Genomic DNA, 22,307 nt, shown 5'->3' with positions numbered 1-22,307 from the left:
ATGGAATGATGGATCTCAGTACCCCGACATTAAACGGCCACTCTCAGCTATCCAGGCCACGCGATTTGAGACACCGAGAAATGGCGTCTTTAACACTCTTCTCACTGTACTGTTCCCAAATGTCATACAGACTGATCATTTCTTGAGTGCCCTCGATCATCTGTTCCAGCTCGATGCCCGATTCGACGAGAAACTTGATGATGTTCTGCAGCTTCTCGGATTCCTTAATCGCGGCAACTGTCTTCTCCTTATCGACTGGCTGCGAATTCGGTTCGTCGATTGGGGCTCGGGTTTTGCCGTTGGTGGCTTGATTGATCTGAGAGGCTGGATGGTTGGGCATTTGCAGATTTCCCATCACCGTGCTGAAAGATCCTAAGAGGGCCTGGCGGCCCACCAAGGAAGAGAAAGGACCTGAGTCGGGATTGGCAAGAGTGTCATGGGATATAGGTCGCAGAGTGCCGGCTGCTTTGGCAGTGGGTAGGAAGACCACGGCGAGGAACATTGCAATGATGGCAATGAGATGCGGGGGCGAGGTTAGCGGTAAATCAGTCATGTAGCTGTCGTTGATGATAGACCAAGCCAAACCGAGCTCGTCATTAGAGAGTTTGAGCTCCTGATTCTCCTTGAGTGCGATCAAAGAGCGATAGGGATGCCAGACGATCAACTGCGAGCGCATCTCGGAAATGAGGCAAAATTCCATCTCGCCTAATCTGGACACATCCCCCGGGACGAATTCGGGCCAGGCCTGCCGCGCTTCAGCGGCCACAAGGCGGATGTGATGAGGAGACTCCTCTGTTTTGGATGCGAGATAAAAGGCCGTCGCGGTGAGCAGATACAGGTTCACGTTCTGCATCGGGGTCGACAGGAAGTACCGGTGCAGGTAGACCAGCGCGGTAGCCACACATTGCTGGCGAAACTGGAGGCGCTTAGCCAGCTGCAGGAGCCGGTCTCTCAGGAAAATAAACATGAGTCTCGGATCAGGATAGGGATGCTGTTCGATGACTTTGGCATTCTGTCCTTCCAGCTCATCGCGGACCTCAGTCAGCTTCTCTGGCGTGAAGGTCCAGTATTTACGCTGCGTCGAAGTCCAGTAGTTGGCGGCCATGCTGTGCGGAGCATGCAATAGATGTGTATGTGATTGATATGTGACCAACGCGGCCCCTCTCACGATGGTGTCGTCAAGACAGTCCGGGTATGGAGTTTTCGCGGAGCAGCCATTGCTCCTGCCCAAGGTTCTCAGAGAGCAGCCTGCAGCCTCTTCATGCAACCAGTGTCAGGGTCAATGCAAAGAAGCCACGTTGGGCATCGCTTGGACAACTCGAATGATGCTGGTGATGCGTGGCGGCACCAGGCGGCACCAGGCAAGTCAAAGCCGCATCACGTGAACCTGGGGCTGATAATGCCGCTTTAGTTAGCTTGGAGCTGGTATGAGGCTAATATGCCTAGCGTCTGCTAACTGCGCTAGACCACACCTTAAAATGACGGGGGACTGTTACCAACTCGATGCAGTATCGCTGTCTTGAGGCAACCTCCCTCCATCGTCCTCCTCCACCCCAGGCTGCGGTTCCGACTCTGGCCCTGTCAATCTCCCTTCGACTCGTCAGATGACCTGCTGAGAACATTTGGCTCCGCCGATGTCAAGACCACAGTCCACGGCCTATCCTGGCGGCGAGCAAGAAACGTTATTTGTTACCCAGATGACATCGACCTCCCTGTGCTCCACAAACAGAGGAGTCCGTCTCAATCCTAAGGGCTATCTCAGCTTAGCAGAAAAATGGTGCGTGCCTGAGGTATCCACGATACAGCTTAGGCTGTGTTGTGGGCATATATGATCTTCGATTTGGGTCTTCGGGGTCGATGACGAGCTCGGCAACGTCGATTGTGCTTTATGATGTGATCGGCCCAGTGCTCTGGTAAGGAAAGGCGACAATTGTGCATGCCCAATCCGTCCAGCTCACGCACGCGCACCTCCTTTAATTGCCTTGTCCATCTGTACTCCCATCCCTTGACCCAGATTCCTAGGTAACCTATTCGGAAAAGCAAAATGGCAGACCGTGTCGTTGGGTCGGTCGAGGATCGTGTGGTTGGTGTCCTTGGTGAGTGACCGCTCACCCATTCCATTCCCTCCTTCTATGCACAATAACCAATGGCTCCCTCAAAGGTGGTGGTCAATATGGCCGGCTACTGAGTGAAGCGGCAAGCCGGCTCGCTATCCCCCTGGTCGTCCTCGATCCTTCACCGGCATCTCCGGCCAAGCAGATTAGTGCCGTCTCAGCCCTACACCCATCCCTGGCCCATGTCGATGGATCGTACTCCAATGAAAGCGATATAGATGCCCTTGCCAAACGTGCCGACATTCTCACGGTTGAGATTGAGCATGTGAATGTCCAGGCACTTTTCCAACTACGCGATCGGTATCGTACTACTGGCGGTCACCTAGGCAAGGGAATTGAGATCTTTCCGTCTCCGGAGAGCCTGGAAGTTGTGCAAGACAAGCTTTTGCAGAAGAAACTGCTCAGTACATCTAACATTCCTGTCGCCGACTTCATTGACCTTCCTACTCCGACCTCCGAGAGCGTCGCTCAGGCAGCCAAAACGCTAGGCCTACCGCTTCTCCTCAAAGCCCGGAGACAAGCATATGACGGCCGAGGAAATTTTCTCCTTCGGGATCTTACCGATGCACCGCGCGGTCTGAGAACTCTCAACGGGCCTATCTATGCGGAACGCTATGTGCCAGACGTTACGCACGAGGTCGTCGTAGTCCTCGTCCGCAATGTCAAGGGCGAGGTCGAAAGCTATGGCGCCGTTGAAAACGTGAAGAGCGGCAAGATTGGTCATCTCGTTCGGGCCCCTTTGAGGCAGGGGGGTAAGGATGTGGCCAACCTCGCACAATCATTGGCGGAAAAGGCTATCAACTCACTGGGCGATGGTGCCGTTGGTGTCTTCGGGGTTGAATTCTTCCTCCGCGCTAACGGTAAGTCATATTTGCAACCAGTCCCGGAATCGACCGAGCGGTCGCTGATGTGTGAGTCTTCTCGGCTTATCAGGTACCTTGCTTGCTCACGAGATCGCATCTCGTCCACACAGCTCCGCTCATCATACTATTGAGGCTTCAGAGACTTCCCAGTACGAAAATCATCTCAGGGCGATTCTCTCTCTTCCACTTGGCAGCACCGAACTCAAGGTGCCCTCGGCGGCGACGTTGAACCTCCGTGCAACGCCTGAGTCGGCGGAAGAAGTCCGCTCAGTGGTACGCCGCGCTCTCGCAACGAAAGGCGCGACTGTACATCTCTACGGCAAGAAAGAGACGCCCGGTAAAGCGGACTCGCCGAAGGGACGCAAGGTCGGCCACATTACCGTGGTTGGCCCCTCGGACGCCGACGTGAATGATCGCATCCATCAGATCCTAAATTCAGCATTTAGTGACGACCCGCTCATCCCGAAGCCGCCAAAGTCGCATCCCCTACCACTTGTTTCGGTTCTCATGGGCTCTGACTCCGACCTACCCAGTGTACGCGATGCGGCGCGTATCCTGGACCAATTCAAGGTCCCCTTCGAGATTCACATTGTCTCAGCCCATCGCACGCCGACGCTCATGGTTCAGTTTTGTAAGGAGGCCGCGTCTCGCGGCGTGCGCGTCATCATTGCCGCAGCTGGAGGTGCCGCACACTTGCCTGGAATGGTTGCTTCGGAATCGAGCTTGCCCATTGTTGGTATACCAGTCAAGGGCCCCACCCTTGACGGCGTTGATTCACTGCATTCTATTGTACAAATGCCAGTAAGACCATCCGAGAGCCCCTGACCCCTGACCCCTGACCCCTGAGTCGCCCTCGATTTGAGCAGTGCTGACAAGCCTTTTCTTTCCAGCGGGGTGTCCCGGTCGCGACGGTTGGGATTAATAACTCCACCAACGCCGGTCTGCTGGCCGTTCGCATCCTTGGCACCACCATTCCCAAGTATGCTGTCGCCATAGAGGAGTACCGAGTAAACATGGAGCGCGTGGTGCTTGAGAAAGGCAAGAAGCTGGATGAGGCCGGCTGGACATGGAAGCTAGAAGACAAGCAATAAACTAGGCGAGGATATAGCTTGCAATACATTGCCAGTCTACAGAAAAATACAACGACCGTCTGCATCAAGAAGTCCTCATAGCTCCCAGGACGAGTTGAAAATCACTTAGATAGTAGAAACACTTTGATAGTAGAAATTAATTCTCAAGAAGCCGACCGGTCCAAGGAGATTGGAGCCAGCAAAGCGGGAAACAAAACCTGGATATTTTCTATCCTATTGTGCTACGGAATGGATTGTATTCTGGAGGAGCCCCCCTTTCCCTCCCAGATAGCATCTTAAGGAGAGGACGCCGTTCAAGTCGGCAATCTAGTTCTTCACTGCAAGCGAGCCGTTTTCCTTGGAGGCCCAGACCGGTTCGTAATACCAGCGAGGAACAGGACGCTCACTTCTCTCGACGATGTCCTCGAAGTTGTGGTTGACTAGCAGCTTGCCGTTGCGGAAGACGGGGCGGAGCAGGTTCAGCTCCGTCTCGGCGGCCTCTTCGCGGCGGATGGTGCGGTATTCGCCGTCGCGGAGGACCAGTGCCAGACGTCCGCGCTTGGAGGTCTTCGCGGAGTCGGACTTGGGTTGCTTGTAGATGTCCCTCCACTCGCCGTCGACGTTGATGGCGTTGGCCTTCTGCGTAAAGGCGAGGGTGTCACGGTTGATGTACTGCAGCAGGCCGCCGCCCATGCCCAGATAGATGTTGTCGGCGGCGATGCGGCGGCGGTCGAGCTCGGCGTAGATCTGCTTGAGGGTTTCGATGGTCAGGCCGTCGCCTTGCGCCGCGCGGATATAGTCCGGAAGCACGCGGTAGCCCTTGGAGTTGGTGGTCGACCCGAATTTGGCGATCAGCCCTTCCAGCGTCTCGGCGATCACTGTGGCTGGGTCGCCCGAGTCGGGTCGGACCAGGATGGTGCTTCCTAGAGATAGGGAGAAAAAAACAATGTCAGCGCGGTCTCTTCTTTTCGGTTGGTTGGGCTTGATTTGACGCGCTGCAAGTAGACACCATCACCCGTCTTGGGTGGCACACTTACCACTCTTGATGACATCGTCTTTGAGTTTGGTGCCGAAGATGTCCCTGACTGCGGCCTCCAAGTCGTACGAGTCGGACACGGCCACGACGAATGGCCATCCCTTGTACTGCTTGATCAAGTTTGCATGGGCGTCGACCTCGTGGTCTTTGCCCCACGCAGTCACGGTGGAGTGTTCCGAGTTGGGCTGTGAAATGGCGGGATTGAGGGCGTTGTAGTAGAGAGTCGCCGCCAGCGATCCGGAGATGGTGTTGGTCTGGCGGAAATTGACAAGGTGAGCCAGTCCGCCCAGAGAAGCGGACTCCTGCGAGCTCACACCGCGAGCGCCGTAGTCTTGCAGCACGTCTCGAAGGATCTCGGGATGATCCGAGGTCTTTTCGAGGGCTTCGCGGATCAGCTGTTTCGCGAGCCAGCTGGTCGACCCCACCGACGTCGGGTACCAGACCGCTCGCAGGAGCGCCGTCTCGATGAAACTCGTGACCCAAGGGTACTTGGGGTCGGTGTTGACGATCTGCACAAGCACGTTCTTGATGGGCAGGACGGTGCCCTCTGGGACGGCTTCGATCTCGATGGGCAGGTATCCGTCGTGGTCGTTGACGATTCCGAGCCAGCCCGCTCGGTTGAAAGGGATCTGGTGCTGACGGGTGACAATCTCGGCCTCGTCGATGTCGTCGATCGTCACCGGACGCAGCAGGTGTTTTTTGATGAACGCCTGAAGCCCCACGAACATGTGCGCGGGGTATATGCCGCCGCGTGACTCGATGTAGCTCGACACATGTCTGGTCCCAGGCGGGTACAAGTTCCAGTGAGAGTGCTTGTACGTGTCCGTGTTCAGGATGATGTTGTCAAAGTTGGAGAGCTGCCGCGGCGCCATCTTGACTGACGGCCTGGAGGTGAATAGATACTGAAGGACGAGAGTGTGCTTATCCAAGGGGTATGGGGATATTCACTATCCTGGCTCGTGTCAAAGGTCCAGCTGGGTTCGACATTGGGGAAAGAAACAGGCCGGGTATTTGAATGGCTTCAGGTTGCCATTTGAAGCACAAGGCTGCGAGAACGTCAGTTCCCAATCCCATTGCGCAACCTGTCAGCCCCGTTCGCTGATTCCTCAATACTCCGAATAAGTGGTATCCCGAGCAGTTTTCGACGTCGCCTGGGGGGACACGCCCCTCCTCTTAACAGGGCTATGATCCGCTTTCCAACCGAGTGGTCGAAATTCGCCGGTACAGGTAAGAGAGCTGTTATTAGTGTGTACTCCGTACTCCAATCTGCACCCTGGTCCCTCGGTAGCCTGGTAGGAGACAGTTAGCGAAGTCTACGGAGTACGGATACGGAGTACTCTGTAGAGGATAGATTAACGCTCCCGCTAGCTAGCACGCTAGCACACTAGCACACTAGCGTTACCACTAACATGGTGGTGGCGAGTAGTCTCCTTAAACCTCCTTCATCCCTAAGGCGGCACTCTCCTCTTGTCCTGTTTGGAAAGTCCCCCACCCACCAAACACCAACAGCCAACGACAACATGTCTAATTGACCACTAGGTATCCATTGGTTCGTACTCCGTACAGTATCCGTAGACAACGTCAAAACTCAGCATCAGTGGCTGCGCTGCCCAACGCCTCAAACCTCGATTTGCAGCTCCACCTCCAACAAAACGCAGCTTTCGCGCGAATTCTATATACGAGACCTTCTGCATTCTCAGCTGTTCCCCTCGGACAAGGCGCAGTAAAGGCCCATCACTCCCAATCAAGGCCGCCTCTTCCGATTCTCAGCCGCAAACAACAACAACGGCCACGCTCGACGGCCACGCTCGATAGCCTGGGCTGATGAGGACTGCAACAGCCATGCTCCCTCCCAGATAGCTGTGTTTCCTACTACACAAGGCGTAGCATGAACGGAGAGTCCCATGAGCGCCGCGATCAGCGGATTCAAGATCTGTGGCGGACTCTGGACACCCGCAATGAGGGCCAGCTCGACCTCCATGCCCTTAAGAAGGGCCTCCGCACCCTTGACCATCCTCTTAAGAACGCCGACGATCTCCTTCACGATGTCCTCAAGGCGGTCGACACCTCTGGTGACGGACGTATCCAGTATAACGAGTTCAGAGTCTTTGTGGAGCATGCCGAGCGGGAACTCTGGCAGCTGTTCGACAGCATAGATAAAGACAACAGCGGCGGCTTGGACAAGAATGAGCTGCGCTCTGCGTTTGCCCGGGCGGGCATCACAATTAGCAACGCTAAACTAGATCAATTCTTTGACGAGGTGGATGTCAATCACGATGGAGAGATCAGCTTTGAGGAATGGAGGTGTGATATGATTGCGGACATAGCACTTTCCTTGAACCTATCTAACCCTGCTCCAGAAACTTCCTCCTCTTCCTTCCGGGCGGTCGATCTAGCCTTGGTGCGGTGCTCAGCTATTATTCTGCAACGGCAAATGTCAACCAAGAAGGAGATGTCACCATCAATGACACCCTGAAAGGATTCGGTATGGGCTCTTCCCCACAACTACCAACACAAGACCAGACAACACACATGTGACTTTTTCTGCGTCACTCTCATCTCATCGGACCTCCCACATGTTACCCTTTAGCGTGGTGTGGGTGCGCTTATCGTGCTTGTCCTGACCCTTCACAACGACATTCTCATGCAGCACATTAGTGTCCGGCGAAGTTGACAATGCTGACAGATTTTCTCCCGCCACCAGGCTATTTCATAGCCGGCGGCTTAGCAGGCATGATCTCGCGAACAGCCACCGCACCGCTCGACCGACTCAAAGTCTATCTGATCGTCCAGACAAACCCCAAACAGGCTGCGATAGAAGCGGCAAAGAAGGGAGCCCCGCTCCAAACCGTCAAAAACTTCGCTCGGCCTCTGATCGATGCGTGCAAGGATCTGTGGGCAGCTGGTGGTATGCGCAGTCTGTTCGCTGGGAATGGCCTCAATGTGGTCAAAGTCATGCCCGAGTCGGCGATTAAATTTGGGGCTTACGAGGCTGCGAAGAGGGCGCTTGCACAATTTGAAGGCTCAGACCCGAAGCATCTACGTCCGACTTCACAGTTCCTCGCCGGCGGCTTTGGAGGTGTCATCTCTCAATGCGTGGTTTATCCACTTGACACCCTTAAATTGTGAGTGAACCCATCCTATCGATCTACCATCTTACCATTCTACCATTCTCTTTTGTTGCCGTTACTAACCGGAAATGTCGTGCAGTCGAATGCAATGCGAGACTGTCGCCGGCGGCCTTCACGGTAATGCCCTCATCATTCAAACTGCGCGGAAGATGTGGAGACAAGGACGACTGAAGCCTTACTACCGTGGGCTAGGCATGGGCCTTGCAGGAATGTTCCCGTACAGTGCAATCGACCTGTTTATTTTCGAAAACTGCAAACGTTTTGTTCTGGCCCGCAAGGCAAAGAAGGCTCGATGCCATGAAGACGACGTTGAGATGAGCAACTTCGTCACAGGAATCATCGGAGCGACATCAGGAGCGATCAGTGCCACGGCAGTGTATCCGATCAATCTACTCCGAACGAGATTGCAAGCTCAAGGGACTGTTCTGCACCCACCAACCTACACCAGCATCTGGGATGTCACTGTGAAGACCGTGCAAGGAGAAGGTCTCAGGGGACTATTCAAGGGGGTGACACCAAATCTTCTGAAGGTCGCACCGGCTGTGAGCATCAGCTACGTGGTTTACGAGAATAGCAAGGCATTGCTAGGACTCTCTTGATGGCGAGACGATACAATCCCGCCAGAGGTGGTCCAAAAGAGTGTTACACCAAATTTGGTCGACACAACGTACACAGAGATCTCAAGATCTGTACAATCATGGATGATGATGGAATTCTGGCTGATTGAGAGGGCCTTGCGTGAGCAGGCGATACATGCGATTTTGTTCTCGCACAGACAACGGGAAATATCTTGCTTTGAGAAACAGAGATCCAGTAGTTGTTTCCAACACCAAATTGCGCCACACCAGACCGTGTTGTTTCTCTTCTCGGCCGTTATTACCATTTCCTTTCACCGTGTTTCACTCCCGTACCCATCCATGTTTCTGAGCTCATAACAGAGATTTGCAAGTCTCTTGTGGACACTACCTATACGGAGTGCGGATACACGTCCGGACTTAGAGATGCGGACAACGCCCCAGGCTGTCAGTGGTCTGCAGCAGACACATAACATTATTGCTGCGAATCGAATGGCGCCATTTCCGAATGTCATCCCTGGCACCTATAGATGACTACTAGTAGTATGGTGAGTATGGCCCATGCATTTGGTTAGTCATCAGATACCGCGGCTGTTGGGGGCTAAGGCCGAAGGAAATTCTAGGACTTATCTATCGCTCGTCAGAGCCTCCCGCAGACACTCGGTATGTTACTGTCGAGAAGTCCAGGCTTTGAAATGCTTGCCAGTGACTCATCCTGTTGGGGAACCCAGCGTCGTCACCGTGATCGTGATACTGCGACCACTCTACCCTCTACATCTTGCGACCCTGCTGTCTTCCTCCTGCCCCGCCGCCGAACTCCACCGCCGCATCTCTCACGTCCGAACAGATAGCCGCAGTGCCTCGACTCTGGGTACAGACGCTCCCGAATCCGCTTGCGCTGCAATTCTGAAGCGACCGTTGTGCCATGCTCCAGTTGCACCCTTTCCTTGGATCAATGGTCTTACGCTGGGCTTCTGCGGCCAACCTCCATGCCCTGATGAGCCGAGTGCGATAAGAGTCCAAGCCACACGCAGCGTACCTGTCGTCGTATACCGCGATGGAGCACGAGATCAAGTCGGAGCCGCTGGCACAGCAGACTCCCACGAGACAAGAATCGCTCGAAGTCGCCGAGAATGGAGCTCCGGGCTCGACCAAGGGCAAGAATAAGAGCAAGAACAAAGACGATGGCGCATCCAGCAAGCGGCGATGCGTAAGTACTGCGTGCATAGCGTGTCGAAAACGCAAATCCAAGTGCGATGGCAATCTGCCCAAGTGTGCTGCTTGCGCATCGGTCTATCTGACCGAGTGTGAGTATGCGCCCCATACGGATCACCGCCGGAAAGGCGTGTATAGGAAAGATGTCGACAGTTCCAAGACCAAGAATGCCACCCTCCAAACCCTAGTTCAGGCTATCCTCAATGCAGAGGAGGAGGATGTGATGGACTTGGTGCGGCAGATGCGAACATGTGACAGCCTCGAAGAACTGGCCGTCAATATCGAGGCCGAGGAGAGGGGCCTACTCGAGGATCCGCCCGATTCCCCGACCTACACTGATGGTTCCACCGTTCCCAAGTTCGAGGCCGAGCTCTCCGGGAAGATGGGCGACTTGATGCTTGACGGATCGGTCAAATTCATCGGAGGCACCTCCAATTTGATATGGTTCCCCGAAGAGTATGAACAGAGCGGCTCTACAAGTCTGATGGCCCAGCAGCAGCACGTGGTGCGGCCTCGAGAAGAAGCCATCCTGTCTTGGACAGCAGTGACCCAGGACACGGACCTGATGCTGCATTTCATCAACATGTATTTTTGCTGGCATTATGCTTTCTTCACCACGCTCTCCAAGGAACTCTTCTACCGCGACTTCTTGACAGGGAAGTCATCGCAGTATTGCTCTCCTCTCCTGGTCAATGTCATGCTTGCTCTCGGTTGTCACTTTTCCAACCGGCCGGAGGCCAGGGCGGACCCTGAAGATTCCGCCACTACTGGCGACCACTTCTTCGCGGAAGTAAAGCGGCTCCTTTACGAGGACGACGAGTTCGCCAATGCGAAACTTTGCACTGTCCAGGCTCTCGCCTTGATGTCGGTCAGAGAAGCAGGCTGTGGCCGTGAAAGCAAAGGTTGGGTGTACAGCGGCATGAGCTTCCGCATGGCTTGTGATTTGGGGTTGAACGTCGATGTCGCTCCGATTAACCAGTCGTCTCGGTTGGCTGACGAGGATGTCGACGCGAGACGGATCACATTCTGGGGTTGTTTTCTCTTCGACAAGTATATTTCGCCCGTTCGCAAAGTCTGCCTTGGCTAATGAGTTCAGGTGCTGGTCGAACTATCTAGGCAGACAACCTCAGCTGCAGCTGCCTACCATCACCGTCAAAAAGCCGGATGTCTTCCCGTCCGAAGAGAGCGCAGTATGGTCGCCGTATACAGATTCTGGGCTCCTTCAAACACATGCCCAACCTGCCCGAACGAGAGCGGTTGCGTTACAGTTGTCCAAGCTTGCCGAGATCTCTGGTGACTTGTTAGCATCTTTCTATAACCCACAACACCTTGACAAGCCCCCAACGAAACAGGCCGAACTCAAACGACTGAGTGACTTGCACACCAGGCTCGAAGCCTGGAAGCAAGTACTGCCGCCGGAGCTGGAGCCACGGGATGGCCAGTTGCCGCAAGTCTTGTTGATGCAGTAAGCTGGCAACCCTGGGAGATGGTCTCCGTGTTCTGATCTGACACGCTATAGCATGTTTTACCAGCTCTTGTATATCCATCTGTATCGGCCTTTTTTGAGGTATACCCGAACGACGTCGCCTCTTCCCGCGCACATCTCGCCGCGAAAGTACTGCACCCAAGGCGCTGCCGCCGTGTCAAAACTATTACGGCTATATAAACGAACACACGGGCTGCGTCAAATATGCAACATCGCCATCTATATTACTCACTCGGCGTGCACGATCCATCTTTTGAACCTGCCCGACAAGAATGCGCGACGCGACATTATCCACGGCGTCAAACATCTCGAGGAGATGGGGGATTGTTGGACAGCGGCGCGACGTACTCTCAGAGTGTTGCGACTGTGCGCCGACCGATGGAAGATAGAAGTGCCCGAAGAAGCAGAAACGGTGTTTACGCGGGCCAAAGGCAAATGGGGGCTCACCGAAAGTGCTCCCTCGCCTATCTCGCCACAGTCTCTCGCAACCATGGCCAAGCAAATCAGGTCGCAGCCGGTGCCGCATCTAATAGGTCAAAATTTCCAGCAGCAGTCGCTACAGCAACCATCGATGAACATTCCGGTCGTATCAGCCGGCCTGTCTGCAGCGACGGTGCCTTCGCCGCCGGAGACAGTCGACACGCGGTCGTCGTCCGGCAACACGTCGCTGCTTCCCAACGCCGCGGCGGATTTGAATCACAGCGTACATCGGGTGCAGCCGTCGAGATCAACGTACATGACCCAAGCGCAGCAAGATGCGTGGAACGCACACCGGACGCGTATGGCGAGCAGGCCGGCTGGGGCAGCTCCAGGTACCATAGGCCAGACTGATATGCAGACCGCAGGACAACTGTTCGGCGGCGTTGATAGCCTGGTCGAGGAGACGCAGGACTGGTTCTTCAAAGACCAGAACCAGCTGGCCATGGGCTTTGAAAACTGGGGCGACGGCGACCCCCATCAGGACTGGGGTTCCCTGAGCTTCTCTTTTCTGGACGGTGACAGCGCAGGCGGCATGGACAGCTCCAACACCGGCAGCCGTCCCGACACCAATGGGAACTCGCCCAGTTTTTTGGGCGGCGGTGAGAAGTCGCAGTATTCTGCGTACGAACCCGGCATGACCAACAATGGACCCTGGGGACCCAGCTACGGCGAATATTTGACAAGCACCTTTGTTGGGCCGAGCAGTAACGGCTTAAGCGAAGGGATGGGCATACCCACTGGCACGGGTTTGGAGATGGGGGTGGAGGGTGGAGGTCCGCGCAACGGCCGATTGAAAGAGTCGATGCAAGCTCGGAATAACATGAGCTTTGATGATGTGATGTATCAGTAACTCAAAACTGCTGGGGCAATGCTCAATAAGCAAACAACCAGGATTATGATGCATGAAAATGCGACATGAAAGAAGTCAAAATCCATATCCATTCTCAAACCACACGGAGGTATGCCATCGTGCCAACATGATGGTGCCGATAGTTGCCCACGATCCTTGAGATTGGACATCGGACTTCAGACGCAGGAGGAGAGCCTTTCTAGCGGACGGCGTTGATTCTGGATACCCTGTTCCCCGGTGTTGGGACTATACTGCTGGTTTATAATGCTATTGCTATTGCTATTTGGTGTTGAGGACTTCGTGAAGTGCTGGATCAGGACTGCAAGCTGATTACTGGATATTGTGGGCCTACCCATCTGGGGGAACCATGAGTGAGCCAACTCTTTGTGTAGTCATGATTATTGTACTCCGTAGTCACCATGTTTCGGATACTAGTACTGGTAATCGTGTAATCGAACTGCGGACCGAATGCAGCCTTTTGCGTCGACGTCCTCGAGACTCTCCCTCTGGGCTGCTGATTGAGACCGTGCTTCTGACCGATCGATAATCAGGGGAATGGAAGGGACAGGAAGACAGGGGTGGTCTGAGCTGTGGGCCATCATGGGCTTCTAGGCGAATACTGGTTAGACAAGTTAGTCAGGGCAAGATCTGGACCAAGTTGGGGACATTTGTTGCGGTGCGATGTAGCGGGATGGTTTAGCCGTAGCCGAGCACTGACTGGTGCCCATCCCATGGTTGAAAGTCTTCTCATAAAAGCAGTTGCACTTCACTCGGAGGGCTAAGGCGCGAGCGATGTAGAATCGGGTAAACGAAAGCAGGGCATGTAACAAAGGATGGGATGGTAGAGGGTAGATCTTAGATCTCCTCTCATCGTCACCAAATGGCAAATACCACCTTACTGACGTTGCTTACGGGACAGACCTGAGTCTAGAGTCTCGAGTCTAGTAGTATGTGGGCAACATTGCCGAGGACTTCCAAGCTGAGACCAGAAACCAGTACTGCTTAATTGGGTACGTACTACTAATAGTACGCCCTTGACGTCAGGGTATGGATTCCAGGTGTGCAGTCACGTTACTGGGGAGTTGGTGTCGATCGCCCGTCTGCCCTGAATATCTTGAATAAGGCGTTGATCTCAGCGTAATACATACAGTATACAGTTTTAGTACAGTTACGTCTGAGACCGTGGATTCGGCCTTCTTCGAGAGAGGACTAGAACGGGAACTCGTCGGAACCAGGAATACATCGTGGTTGATTCCAGATCAATTCGCTCATGCGTGCGCCCCGCCGCACTGACCGTGGAAAAAAGTTCCAGTTCTGCTTGATCCTGGCAGCCGGATACCGGATGCCGGGATCTGTGTGAGAGAAGGCTTGTCAGCCGCCGGTTTTTGGTTGTCATGCGGTGCATTGACAACAACCAACCTGCTCCAGCCACACACTTACCTCACCACTTTTTCCCCGGCCCACTGGCAGCTGACGCGCACCCGTCACTTCCGATCGACCAACAGCGGGTACGAGTATCGCAAAGTCTTGATTGTGGTACTTAGGTGTTACTGCTACTACCATACCTAGGTAAACATACATTGTACAGAGCACTACTGCAGTCAGACTTCCTGCCCACAAATCCTCCTGCATCTCTATAAGCTGCATGTTCGGCTCCGCAGTTTGGACTCTGCCTGCGACGGCAAACATATATTGCTAGCTGGCCCCCGGTCTTCATCCTCCCGATCATCATTGAGTGACACTGTCAGCCAGAGTTACCGACCTCACTCCCGTCTCCCTCCTCCCTTTCGACGTTGACCTCAACCATGTCACCACCCTCCACCAACCCGGCCCTCACGGCCTACAAAGTCTACCACCTCTCTCAGATCAAACTTGACAACGAGTGCCGCCGTCAAACACCCGACCTACACCGCATCGTCGGCCACGCCTCCATTGTCGACAATGTCCGTCGCTGGTCTCGTGAAACCGCCGAACTTTCGGAAACAGTCCTGGTCGACTCCGATTCAGATACCGATTCTGACCCTTTCGAAGACCCGGCCTCGGACGAAGACTCAGAACACGCCGATACTATAGGCCAAGTGGCCATATATGACGACGACCTCGACGACAATGACCAATTCCAGCAGTGTGAGACCGATAGCAACGTCCACAACAACCAAACCCCCGTCGACCGAAAGGTTGAACCCCCCAAAAAGTCAACTATCCCAAGTCCCCAGCGACGACCTCCCCCACCTCCACCAGCCACTTCGCTGTATGAGTATGAAATCAAAACTCAGAACTGGAAACAAAATCGGCCGATCCTGGTGAAGGAGACCATTATCGAGGTGGATGCGGACGATTGAAGAACGCACCGTTTCTAGCGGACATTCTCTTTAGCAGCCCACCAACATTACTGATACGACGTTACGAAGTCGCGACGAAATCTGACGATTCTGTAACAACAAACCAAGGAAGGATCCCAAATCTGGACTCTCAGCTGCAATCGGCCCTTTGAGCGCCGGCACTGGAAAGTGATAGGTCCGCAGTCTTGCCGACCTCTTGCTACCCCACGCTCAAAGGCCCACTTGGGATAACGCACCGGTGACAAGCCGTTCGCCGCGCGTCCAAGCGAGACTTGGAATCTCGAGGCCTAAAACCTGGCTTGCTGACTATTCGTACACCGCCTACTGTGTACCAAGGCCCCAGCGGACGTCAAAGCAAGGAAGAGAGCGCGTGACTCATCTTTCCGAAACATTCCCCAAGCTAAACTGTTCGAGGAGCGGGCATATCTATCCAGCATATAGCCGATATATTCGCCGCGACGAAGAAGGGCTAATGCGTCGGTTGAATGTGGAATGCGAAAGACGCACGGATGGTGGGAAGGACAGCGAAGTGGAACGAACATACCACTTGTAATATTAGTTGATGAGCCTACGAAACTTGATACCCCGGGGCTGGATATGGTTCGGCGTTGTTGATACGCAGCATTGAACTTGCACAGTTGATTTGAGCCTCTGTCCCTCTGTGGCAAGGTCTGCTACTCCAGTACTCCGTACCCCGTACATAGCTCTGAACGTTGATCGTAGACCTTTGACTACGTACCTTGCTCTGTCGTCCGTTGTCTCTTGTGTGTATTTCACCGCACAGTGAAATATCGGGACTCCAAATCCGTGCCGGCTCTTCTTTCCGACCGATCCACATTCGTCGTTCATTCAAGGAACAGAACACTCTGTTGTGGTGGAACCATGACCTCAGGAGCCCTAGGCCTCGGATATCAACCCCGACAAGTTGACCGCCACCGGCACCCCCAGGTGCTTAACCCCTAATACAGTACTCATTTACCACGATGATATCATCTACGGATACAGAGTCACCAGAGTCACCAGAGTCACGGAGTACTATATAGATACTAGGCACCTAGGTGCTAGGTACCTTACCTAGTTACCTATCTGAGTAGTATCCGTACTGGTGGTACGGAGTACTCTGTCTCTATGGCGAGTTTAGTAGGTACATGTACATGTACATGTACCGATGGGTGGGTGAGTAGCATGATGCCAGACTCTGACCTCTACCTACCTATGTACCTAAGGTCACAGTATATACTACCTTACTTCTATGTACCCAAGGTCACAGTATATACTTAGGTACTTCGCTTCGCTCAGTAGGATAAGGTATGCTACTACAGAGTACAGAGTCAGGTACTCCGTACTACACTACATATATGTTGTCTCACTTCCCCAACTGAGTACCTTGCCATTATTGTAATCTGTACAGATACCGAGGCATTCTCTGTTTGTAGTGCCTTGATCGATAGGTACTCGAACAGTATTACTCTATATTTGCCTATTGCTATAGCAGCTGGCTGCGTCCGCTGTATTACTCTACTCTACCTACCTAGTAAAATTCAATCTCTACCGCCGCTTATTACGAATCTTCACGCCTTGCGGATGCCTCACACTTTGCCAGACGCTCGGGGAGACCCTGATCGGCAACTTCCTGCCCTTGAGTCTCTGATCAATCAACCATAGTCCGACCACAAACTCCTCACGGTTCAAGGCCTTTGCACCCGGCCGTGCCACCAGGTCCCAGACTTCTTCTAGTACATCTTTGGGCAGGCGGCTGCGCTCCCAGATATCCCGCACCACAACATTGGCCACCAAATCCCCGGGAGGGCCGGCGTTCTTGGTGGCGACCTGCTCCGGTTGTTCCGGCTCCGGTTCGAGAATGGCAAGGTCGATATCATTCAGAAGGCCTCTGTTTGCTGCCCACACCCCTTCGTACCGTTTCCGCTCACGTTCTGTGACTCGGTCTCGCCATCGCTTGCGGTCGCCTTCATGGTGCATGTTGGGATGCCGTCTCCAGTGCCGCCGACCGCGCTTGGAGTGTTCATCCTCTTTCTCGTGGTGATTGGGCGATTGACTCCGCATTGTCTGCCTCATAGGCCGTTGAATGCGCGGTTTTGGTTTTGGAGTTGGCGGTGTTGTCTCACTACCACGCCCGAGGAAAGGTAGGTGTTGTTTTCCACCTTCAAATAAAGTCGCCGACCTCGATCGTCGGCGGGACTTAGGAGGAGGAGGAGGTGGTGGCTTGGATGCCGGAGATGCCACGCGGGAGGCTGAATGTTTTGATGCCAAGGAGGATGCGACCATGGCATCAGCAAGCGAGCTTGCCGTCATTTTGGTACGAGCATCCAGGACGGGAGATTCCAGGTCACGGGGGTTAGCATTGTCTTGAGCAACAATTGCCGCACGGGCGGGTTTCAACGGTGTCGGTGCCGGAAGTGGTTTTCGGGGGGTTTCTGAAGCAGCCTCAGGAGGTTCAACAGCACGCAGAGAATCCGTTTCCGAATCGGTCTCTGGAGGCGTCAATCTAATCTGTGGCCAACTTGGGCCTGTTGTCGTGGGTGCAGTGAAGCCAAAGTTTGCTGGGTATGCCTGATTCGTCACACTCTCGCTGGACCCAGACTGCGCTCGTCGCCTCGCCTCTGCGTTAGCAGCGTTCCTGGTGGCCAGGGCAGCAGCAGCTGTTCCAGATGGAGACGGAGACGGACTGGACCCGGTGGAGGGCTGCGACGCCGAGAGGAGCCGATGTGAGATAGCGTTCAGGTCGTTCCTTTGGCTCTCATCAACTCTGCCTCGAACCTGGGCTGGAGCAATTGTCATCGAGGCAATAGCCCCAGCAAGAGCCTCTGGGCTTTTCTGGAGAGAGAGCCCTGCATCGCTATACGTGCTGCTGGTGCTTATCGACCGCTGGCGGAGTCTTTCAGGAGGCTCTGGCTTAGAGAGATATGAGGAAGTCGACTCTTCTTTTGTTTCTGGTCTAACAGGACTTGTGGCGGTAGAAGCGGCCACTGCCGCAACGGTAGAGGTAGATTGAGGAAGATATGGCGGGAAACTGGGCTTCGGAGGGGACGCAGAGGACCGAATCGCTGCGGCAGGGCGCACACTTCTGACGGCCGGTTGGCGACCTCGAGAAGGCGAAGACGCATCTTGGGAGGACGGGCCATTTTTCTGAGCAGCCTGGCCTTGATGTTGCGGCTGCGGCTGCGATTGCGACTGCGACCTCCTGCTGGCCGCGGCGGTTGCGGCAAGCAATGCTCCTGCGGACGGATTATGTGAAGACGCAGCATTAGAGACTTTGACCGGACCAGGACCAAAAGCTGTGGTAGCCCCCTGCAGAGCGGGTGAAGGTAGCGGGGAGATCTTCACCGTAGCAGCATCTTGGTGGATGAACCAGGGCTTGGGCGCCACAGGTGGACGCCGTGCCTGCTTCTCACTCATCAATCCATGGGACCATGCGCCAGAGTGGGATGCGCAAGCATCGAAAGCAGACAGAAACGAGTGTGATGAGATGTGGTGCGTTTAGTAAGGGTGTTGAAACAAAACAGCAGCTTCCATTACCGTCGGGAAGTTTAACGCATGGAGGAAACGAATGATCATGAAGTGTTACACAGGAGGAGAAGTGGAGAGTTGCAGATGTCAGCCTGAAAGGGGAAGCTTGAGGCGCCGCAGTCATCCGAAACTACGAAGTCAAGAGTACAGACATCTACTGCGCTTTAGGTCTGGATAAGGTGGTGTCACATGATCGCGCGTTGACCATTGCGGGGCACGTGTACTTAGGTAGGTAGGAGTAAAGTGTGAGCGTGACGTAAAGTACCTTGGTGGACACGTACCAGTGCACCGCACCTCTTCACCACCGCAACCGGGAGATCATATCGGTCCTGGGCTTTCCAAACAGGGAGCTTCACCACGAGAGGCCATGAAGTCGTCCTTGCTAATGCAAATCTACCACTCGCTTGGCTCACCCCCGTCAACATGTCTGATGATGAAGATATCGACGCCGCCTCCGCACATGGAGATCCATATGATCCCGCAGAGACAGAACGGCAGCTGGACGAAGAATACCCTAATCGGCCCAGAAACCATTCTCCAACTCTTCCCTTTCACACACTCTTTCAAGACCTGTTCAATCCTCTGATTGAGAACAGAACAAACAAGCCGGTGGGCACCGCGGTCAACCGAAGAAAACTCGGTCCAGATGCTCGGACCAAGACCTCGCCATCCGAGAGGCGTCGAGCAATCATCGAGCGCTACATCGCTCGATGGCGGAGAGATGTGGGAAACGACTTCTACCCTGCATTCCGTCTCATCATTCCAGACAAGGATCGAGAACGCGGGGTCTACGGCTTGAAGGAGAAAATCCTAGGCAATCTCCTGGTGAAAATCTTGAAGATTGACAAGAATTCTGAGGATGGCTTCAACCTCCTCCACTGGAAAATCCCCGGCCAAGGCAAATCTGCTGGAGATTTTGCTGGACGATGTCACGAGGTAATTTCGAAACGACCCATGAGAGTCCAACCGGGGGATATGAAGATTGAAGAGGTCAATGAGCTTTTGGACAAATTGTCCGCGGCACCTAGGGAAGAACATCAGTTACCCATCCTAACAGAGTTCTACAAACGCATGAACGCGGAAGAGCTTATGTGGCTGATACGGATCGTCTTGCGACAAATGAAGGTGGGTGCGACGGAGAGAACCTTGTTCCACATCTTCCATCCAGACGCCGAAACCCTATTCAATGTCTCCAGCAACCTTCGTCGAGTCTGCTGGGAACTGTATGATCCAAGCATACGTCTCGAAGGTGACGAGACGAGCGTCACACTGATGCAGTGCTTCCAGCCGCAGCTCGCCCAGCATAACAACGAATCACTCCAAAAAATAGTCCAGCGACTGCGGCCGACCGAAGAGGATGACGAATTTTGGATCGAGGAGAAACTGGACGGTGAGCGTATGCAGTTGCACATGAAAACCGACGAATCCGTACCAGGAAAGAGACGCTTTCAATTCTGGTCTCGAAAGGCCAAGGACTATACGTATCTTTACGGCAGTAAGTTCTACGACAAGAACGGAGCTCTTACCCAGTTCATCAAAGACGCTTTCAGACCGGACATCGAAAACATCATTCTGGATGGCGAAATGATTACGTGGGATCCCGAACAGGATGCCCCCGTGGCGTTCGGGAGCTTGAAAACGGCAGCTCTTGCGGAACAACGCAATCCGTTCGCGAATGGGCAGAGACCACTCTTCCGCGTTTTCGACATTCTTCTCCTGAACGATCAAAATCTGACTCGGTATACGCTCAGAGACCGCCGGAGGGCCTTGGAAGCTAGCATCAAATCGGTCCCTCGGCGGTTCGAACTCCATGAATACAAGGTCGGAAGAACGGTGGAGGACGTGGAGAATTGCCTCCGCGAGGTTATTGCCCAGGCATCGGAAGGGTTGATGCTCAAAAGCCCCCGGTCTGCATACCGTCTCGATGACCGTAATGGTGATTGGCAAAAGGTGAAGCCCGAGTACATGACCGGCTACGGTGAGTCGTTTGATTGCCTGATCATAGGTGCCTTTTACGGCACTGGCCGGCGAGGAGGGAACTTGTCAAGTTTCCTTTGCGGCCTGCGCGCCCCAGCCAACTACAAAGGTCAGGGTCAGAGCCAGAGCCAGAGCCAACCCCCCACACGCAGCCAGGCTGAGCCTGACAGCGAGGAACCGTCACCGAAGTTCGTCTCTTTTTTCAAGGTCGGCGGTGGCATGACCGCCAACGACTATGCTACCATTCGCCACCAAACCGATGGAAAATGGATCGACTGGGACCCGAAACGGCCTCCGACGCAGCATGTCGATCTTGGTGGTGGAAACAATATCCAGAAAGAGAAGCCCGATGTCTGGATCAAAGCTCAAGACTCTTTAGTGGTCGAAGTCAAGGCAGCCCAAGTGACGGCGAGTGACGACTATGGCTGTGGTATGACTTTACGCTTCCCACGTTTCAAACGACTTCGAAGGGATAAGGACTGGCGGACTGCTCTGTCATTGGAAGAATTCATGGACCTGCGTGACAATATCGAGAAGGCACAAGAGAAAGCCATGGAAGTGGACGATGCGAAGAAGAAACAGCGAAAGCCCCCACCCCGCAAGAAAATCATCACCGTCGCCGGATACAACGCCAAAGCTATCAATAATGCTTCTCTACCCGACGGTCCCCGAGGCAATGTCTTTGAAGGTCTGACATTCTATATTATGACCGAGTCGACATCGCCAGCGCCGAAGAAATCGAAGCTCGAACTTGAGGCGCTGGTCAAAGCCAACGGCGGCAAGATTGTCCAGACGCATACGGCGGTCGCAGACACCATTTGCGTCGCTGCCCGACGGACCGTCAAAGTGGCGAGTCTCGAGAAGCGTGGAGAAAAGGAGATTGTGAAGCCGCTCTGGATTTTTGACTGCATCGACCAAGCCCACAAGGACTTTGTCAGGGGATATCCGGAGATGGTCCTCCCCTGGGAGCCGGATCGGCACTTGTTCTTTGTACCAGAAGATATGAGGGACAGATTTGCCGATAATGTAGATGAGTATGGGGACAGTTATGCCAGGGACACCAGCGTGGACGAATTGAGCAAGTGCATGGATAGAATGGTCGATATTCATGATGACCAAGGTTACGACGAGGACAGATTTGCAGAGCTTTTCCCAGACTATCTCGACATGAAGGGGTATATGTTTCATGGACTGGTATTCTTCTTCGACCAGCCCGGGTTGGAGCAGAATGGATCAGACGCGGTATCGGGGATAGACTCGAACGAGGCACCAAATACTACTGACAGCACGGACATAACGACCCGCAACATGGCTCTCTTCGCCGGCGCAAAGGTGCTCCTGCCTCCCAAATCTGGGCCTGCTTCAGCCTCGCTGTCCGCACTCCCCGAAAAGGAGAGACAGACAATCACGCACATAATCGCACACGCCACATCAGACCTGCCAGGTCTCAGAAAGACCGTTGCACGCTGGAAGAGTCGGAGGATCCCACATATCGTGAGCGTCGAGTGGGTGCAGGCGTGCTGGCGTGAGGGCACGCGAGTGGACGAGGAGGCGTATGTTGCTAGATGAGCCCCAGTCGGACAGATTTGACTGGTATTTTTTGCGTCGAAGAGAGTAGAGGCTTCGAGATCGAATATCCC

At 54.1% G+C, this 22,307-nt stretch overlaps 8 protein-coding genes across 8 annotated transcripts; 5 read left to right on the top strand and 3 right to left on the bottom strand.

The window, feature by feature from the left end:
• Positions 1–43: 43 nt before the first annotated feature.
• A1O3_04849 (uncharacterized protein) lies at positions 44–1,105 on the bottom strand (the record flags this gene model as incomplete). Its single annotated transcript, XM_007734977.1, has 1 exon — positions 44–1,105. The coding sequence occupies one exon, from the start codon at positions 1,103–1,105 to the stop codon at positions 44–46; it is 1,062 nt and encodes a 353-aa protein (XP_007733167.1).
• A 939-nt stretch (positions 1,106–2,044) lies between these two features.
• On the top strand, positions 2,045–4,068 carry A1O3_04848 (uncharacterized protein; the record flags this gene model as incomplete). Its single annotated transcript, XM_007734976.1, has 4 exons — positions 2,045–2,096; positions 2,162–2,974; positions 3,048–3,778; positions 3,868–4,068. The coding sequence occupies 4 exons, from the start codon at positions 2,045–2,047 to the stop codon at positions 4,066–4,068; spliced, it is 1,797 nt and encodes a 598-aa protein (XP_007733166.1).
• Positions 4,069–4,374: 306 nt separating this feature from the next.
• On the bottom strand, positions 4,375–5,955 carry A1O3_04847 (nicotinate phosphoribosyltransferase; the record flags this gene model as incomplete). The annotated part of the gene is made up of 2 exons (XM_007734975.1): positions 4,375–4,970; positions 5,085–5,955. 2 exons carry the CDS (start codon positions 5,953–5,955, stop codon positions 4,375–4,377), a joined length of 1,467 nt encoding a protein of 488 aa, XP_007733165.1.
• A 1,016-nt stretch (positions 5,956–6,971) lies between these two features.
• Positions 6,972–8,813, top strand: A1O3_04846 (uncharacterized protein; the record flags this gene model as incomplete). The annotated part of the gene is made up of 4 exons (XM_007734974.1): positions 6,972–7,387; positions 7,444–7,568; positions 7,770–8,208; positions 8,294–8,813. 4 exons carry the CDS (start codon positions 6,972–6,974, stop codon positions 8,811–8,813), a joined length of 1,500 nt encoding a protein of 499 aa, XP_007733164.1.
• A 1,033-nt stretch (positions 8,814–9,846) lies between these two features.
• A1O3_04845 (uncharacterized protein) lies at positions 9,847–12,820 on the top strand (the record flags this gene model as incomplete). The annotated part of the gene is made up of 3 exons (XM_007734973.1): positions 9,847–11,054; positions 11,101–11,469; positions 11,524–12,820. The coding sequence occupies 3 exons, from the start codon at positions 9,847–9,849 to the stop codon at positions 12,818–12,820; spliced, it is 2,874 nt and encodes a 957-aa protein (XP_007733163.1).
• Positions 12,821–14,625: 1,805 nt separating this feature from the next.
• On the top strand, positions 14,626–15,162 carry A1O3_04844 (uncharacterized protein; the record flags this gene model as incomplete). Its single annotated transcript, XM_007734972.1, has 1 exon — positions 14,626–15,162. The coding sequence occupies one exon, from the start codon at positions 14,626–14,628 to the stop codon at positions 15,160–15,162; it is 537 nt and encodes a 178-aa protein (XP_007733162.1).
• A 1,548-nt stretch (positions 15,163–16,710) lies between these two features.
• A1O3_04843 (uncharacterized protein) lies at positions 16,711–18,579 on the bottom strand (the record flags this gene model as incomplete). The annotated part of the gene is made up of 1 exon (XM_007734971.1): positions 16,711–18,579. The coding sequence occupies one exon, from the start codon at positions 18,577–18,579 to the stop codon at positions 16,711–16,713; it is 1,869 nt and encodes a 622-aa protein (XP_007733161.1).
• Positions 18,580–19,113: 534 nt separating this feature from the next.
• A1O3_04842 (DNA ligase 4) lies at positions 19,114–22,236 on the top strand (the record flags this gene model as incomplete). The annotated part of the gene is made up of 1 exon (XM_007734970.1): positions 19,114–22,236. One exon carries the CDS (start codon positions 19,114–19,116, stop codon positions 22,234–22,236), a length of 3,123 nt encoding a protein of 1,040 aa, XP_007733160.1.
• Positions 22,237–22,307: the final 71 nt, after the last annotated feature.

The sequence above is a fragment of the Capronia epimyces genome, assembly GCF_000585565.1.
Source record: "Capronia epimyces CBS 606.96 chromosome Unknown aczIQ-supercont1.4, whole genome shotgun sequence".
In the NCBI taxonomy this organism is placed as follows: domain Eukaryota; kingdom Fungi; phylum Ascomycota; class Eurotiomycetes; order Chaetothyriales; family Herpotrichiellaceae; genus Capronia; species Capronia epimyces.
The sequence above is the reverse complement of the archived record's forward strand: the minus strand, read 5'-3'. Positions and strand labels throughout refer to the sequence as shown.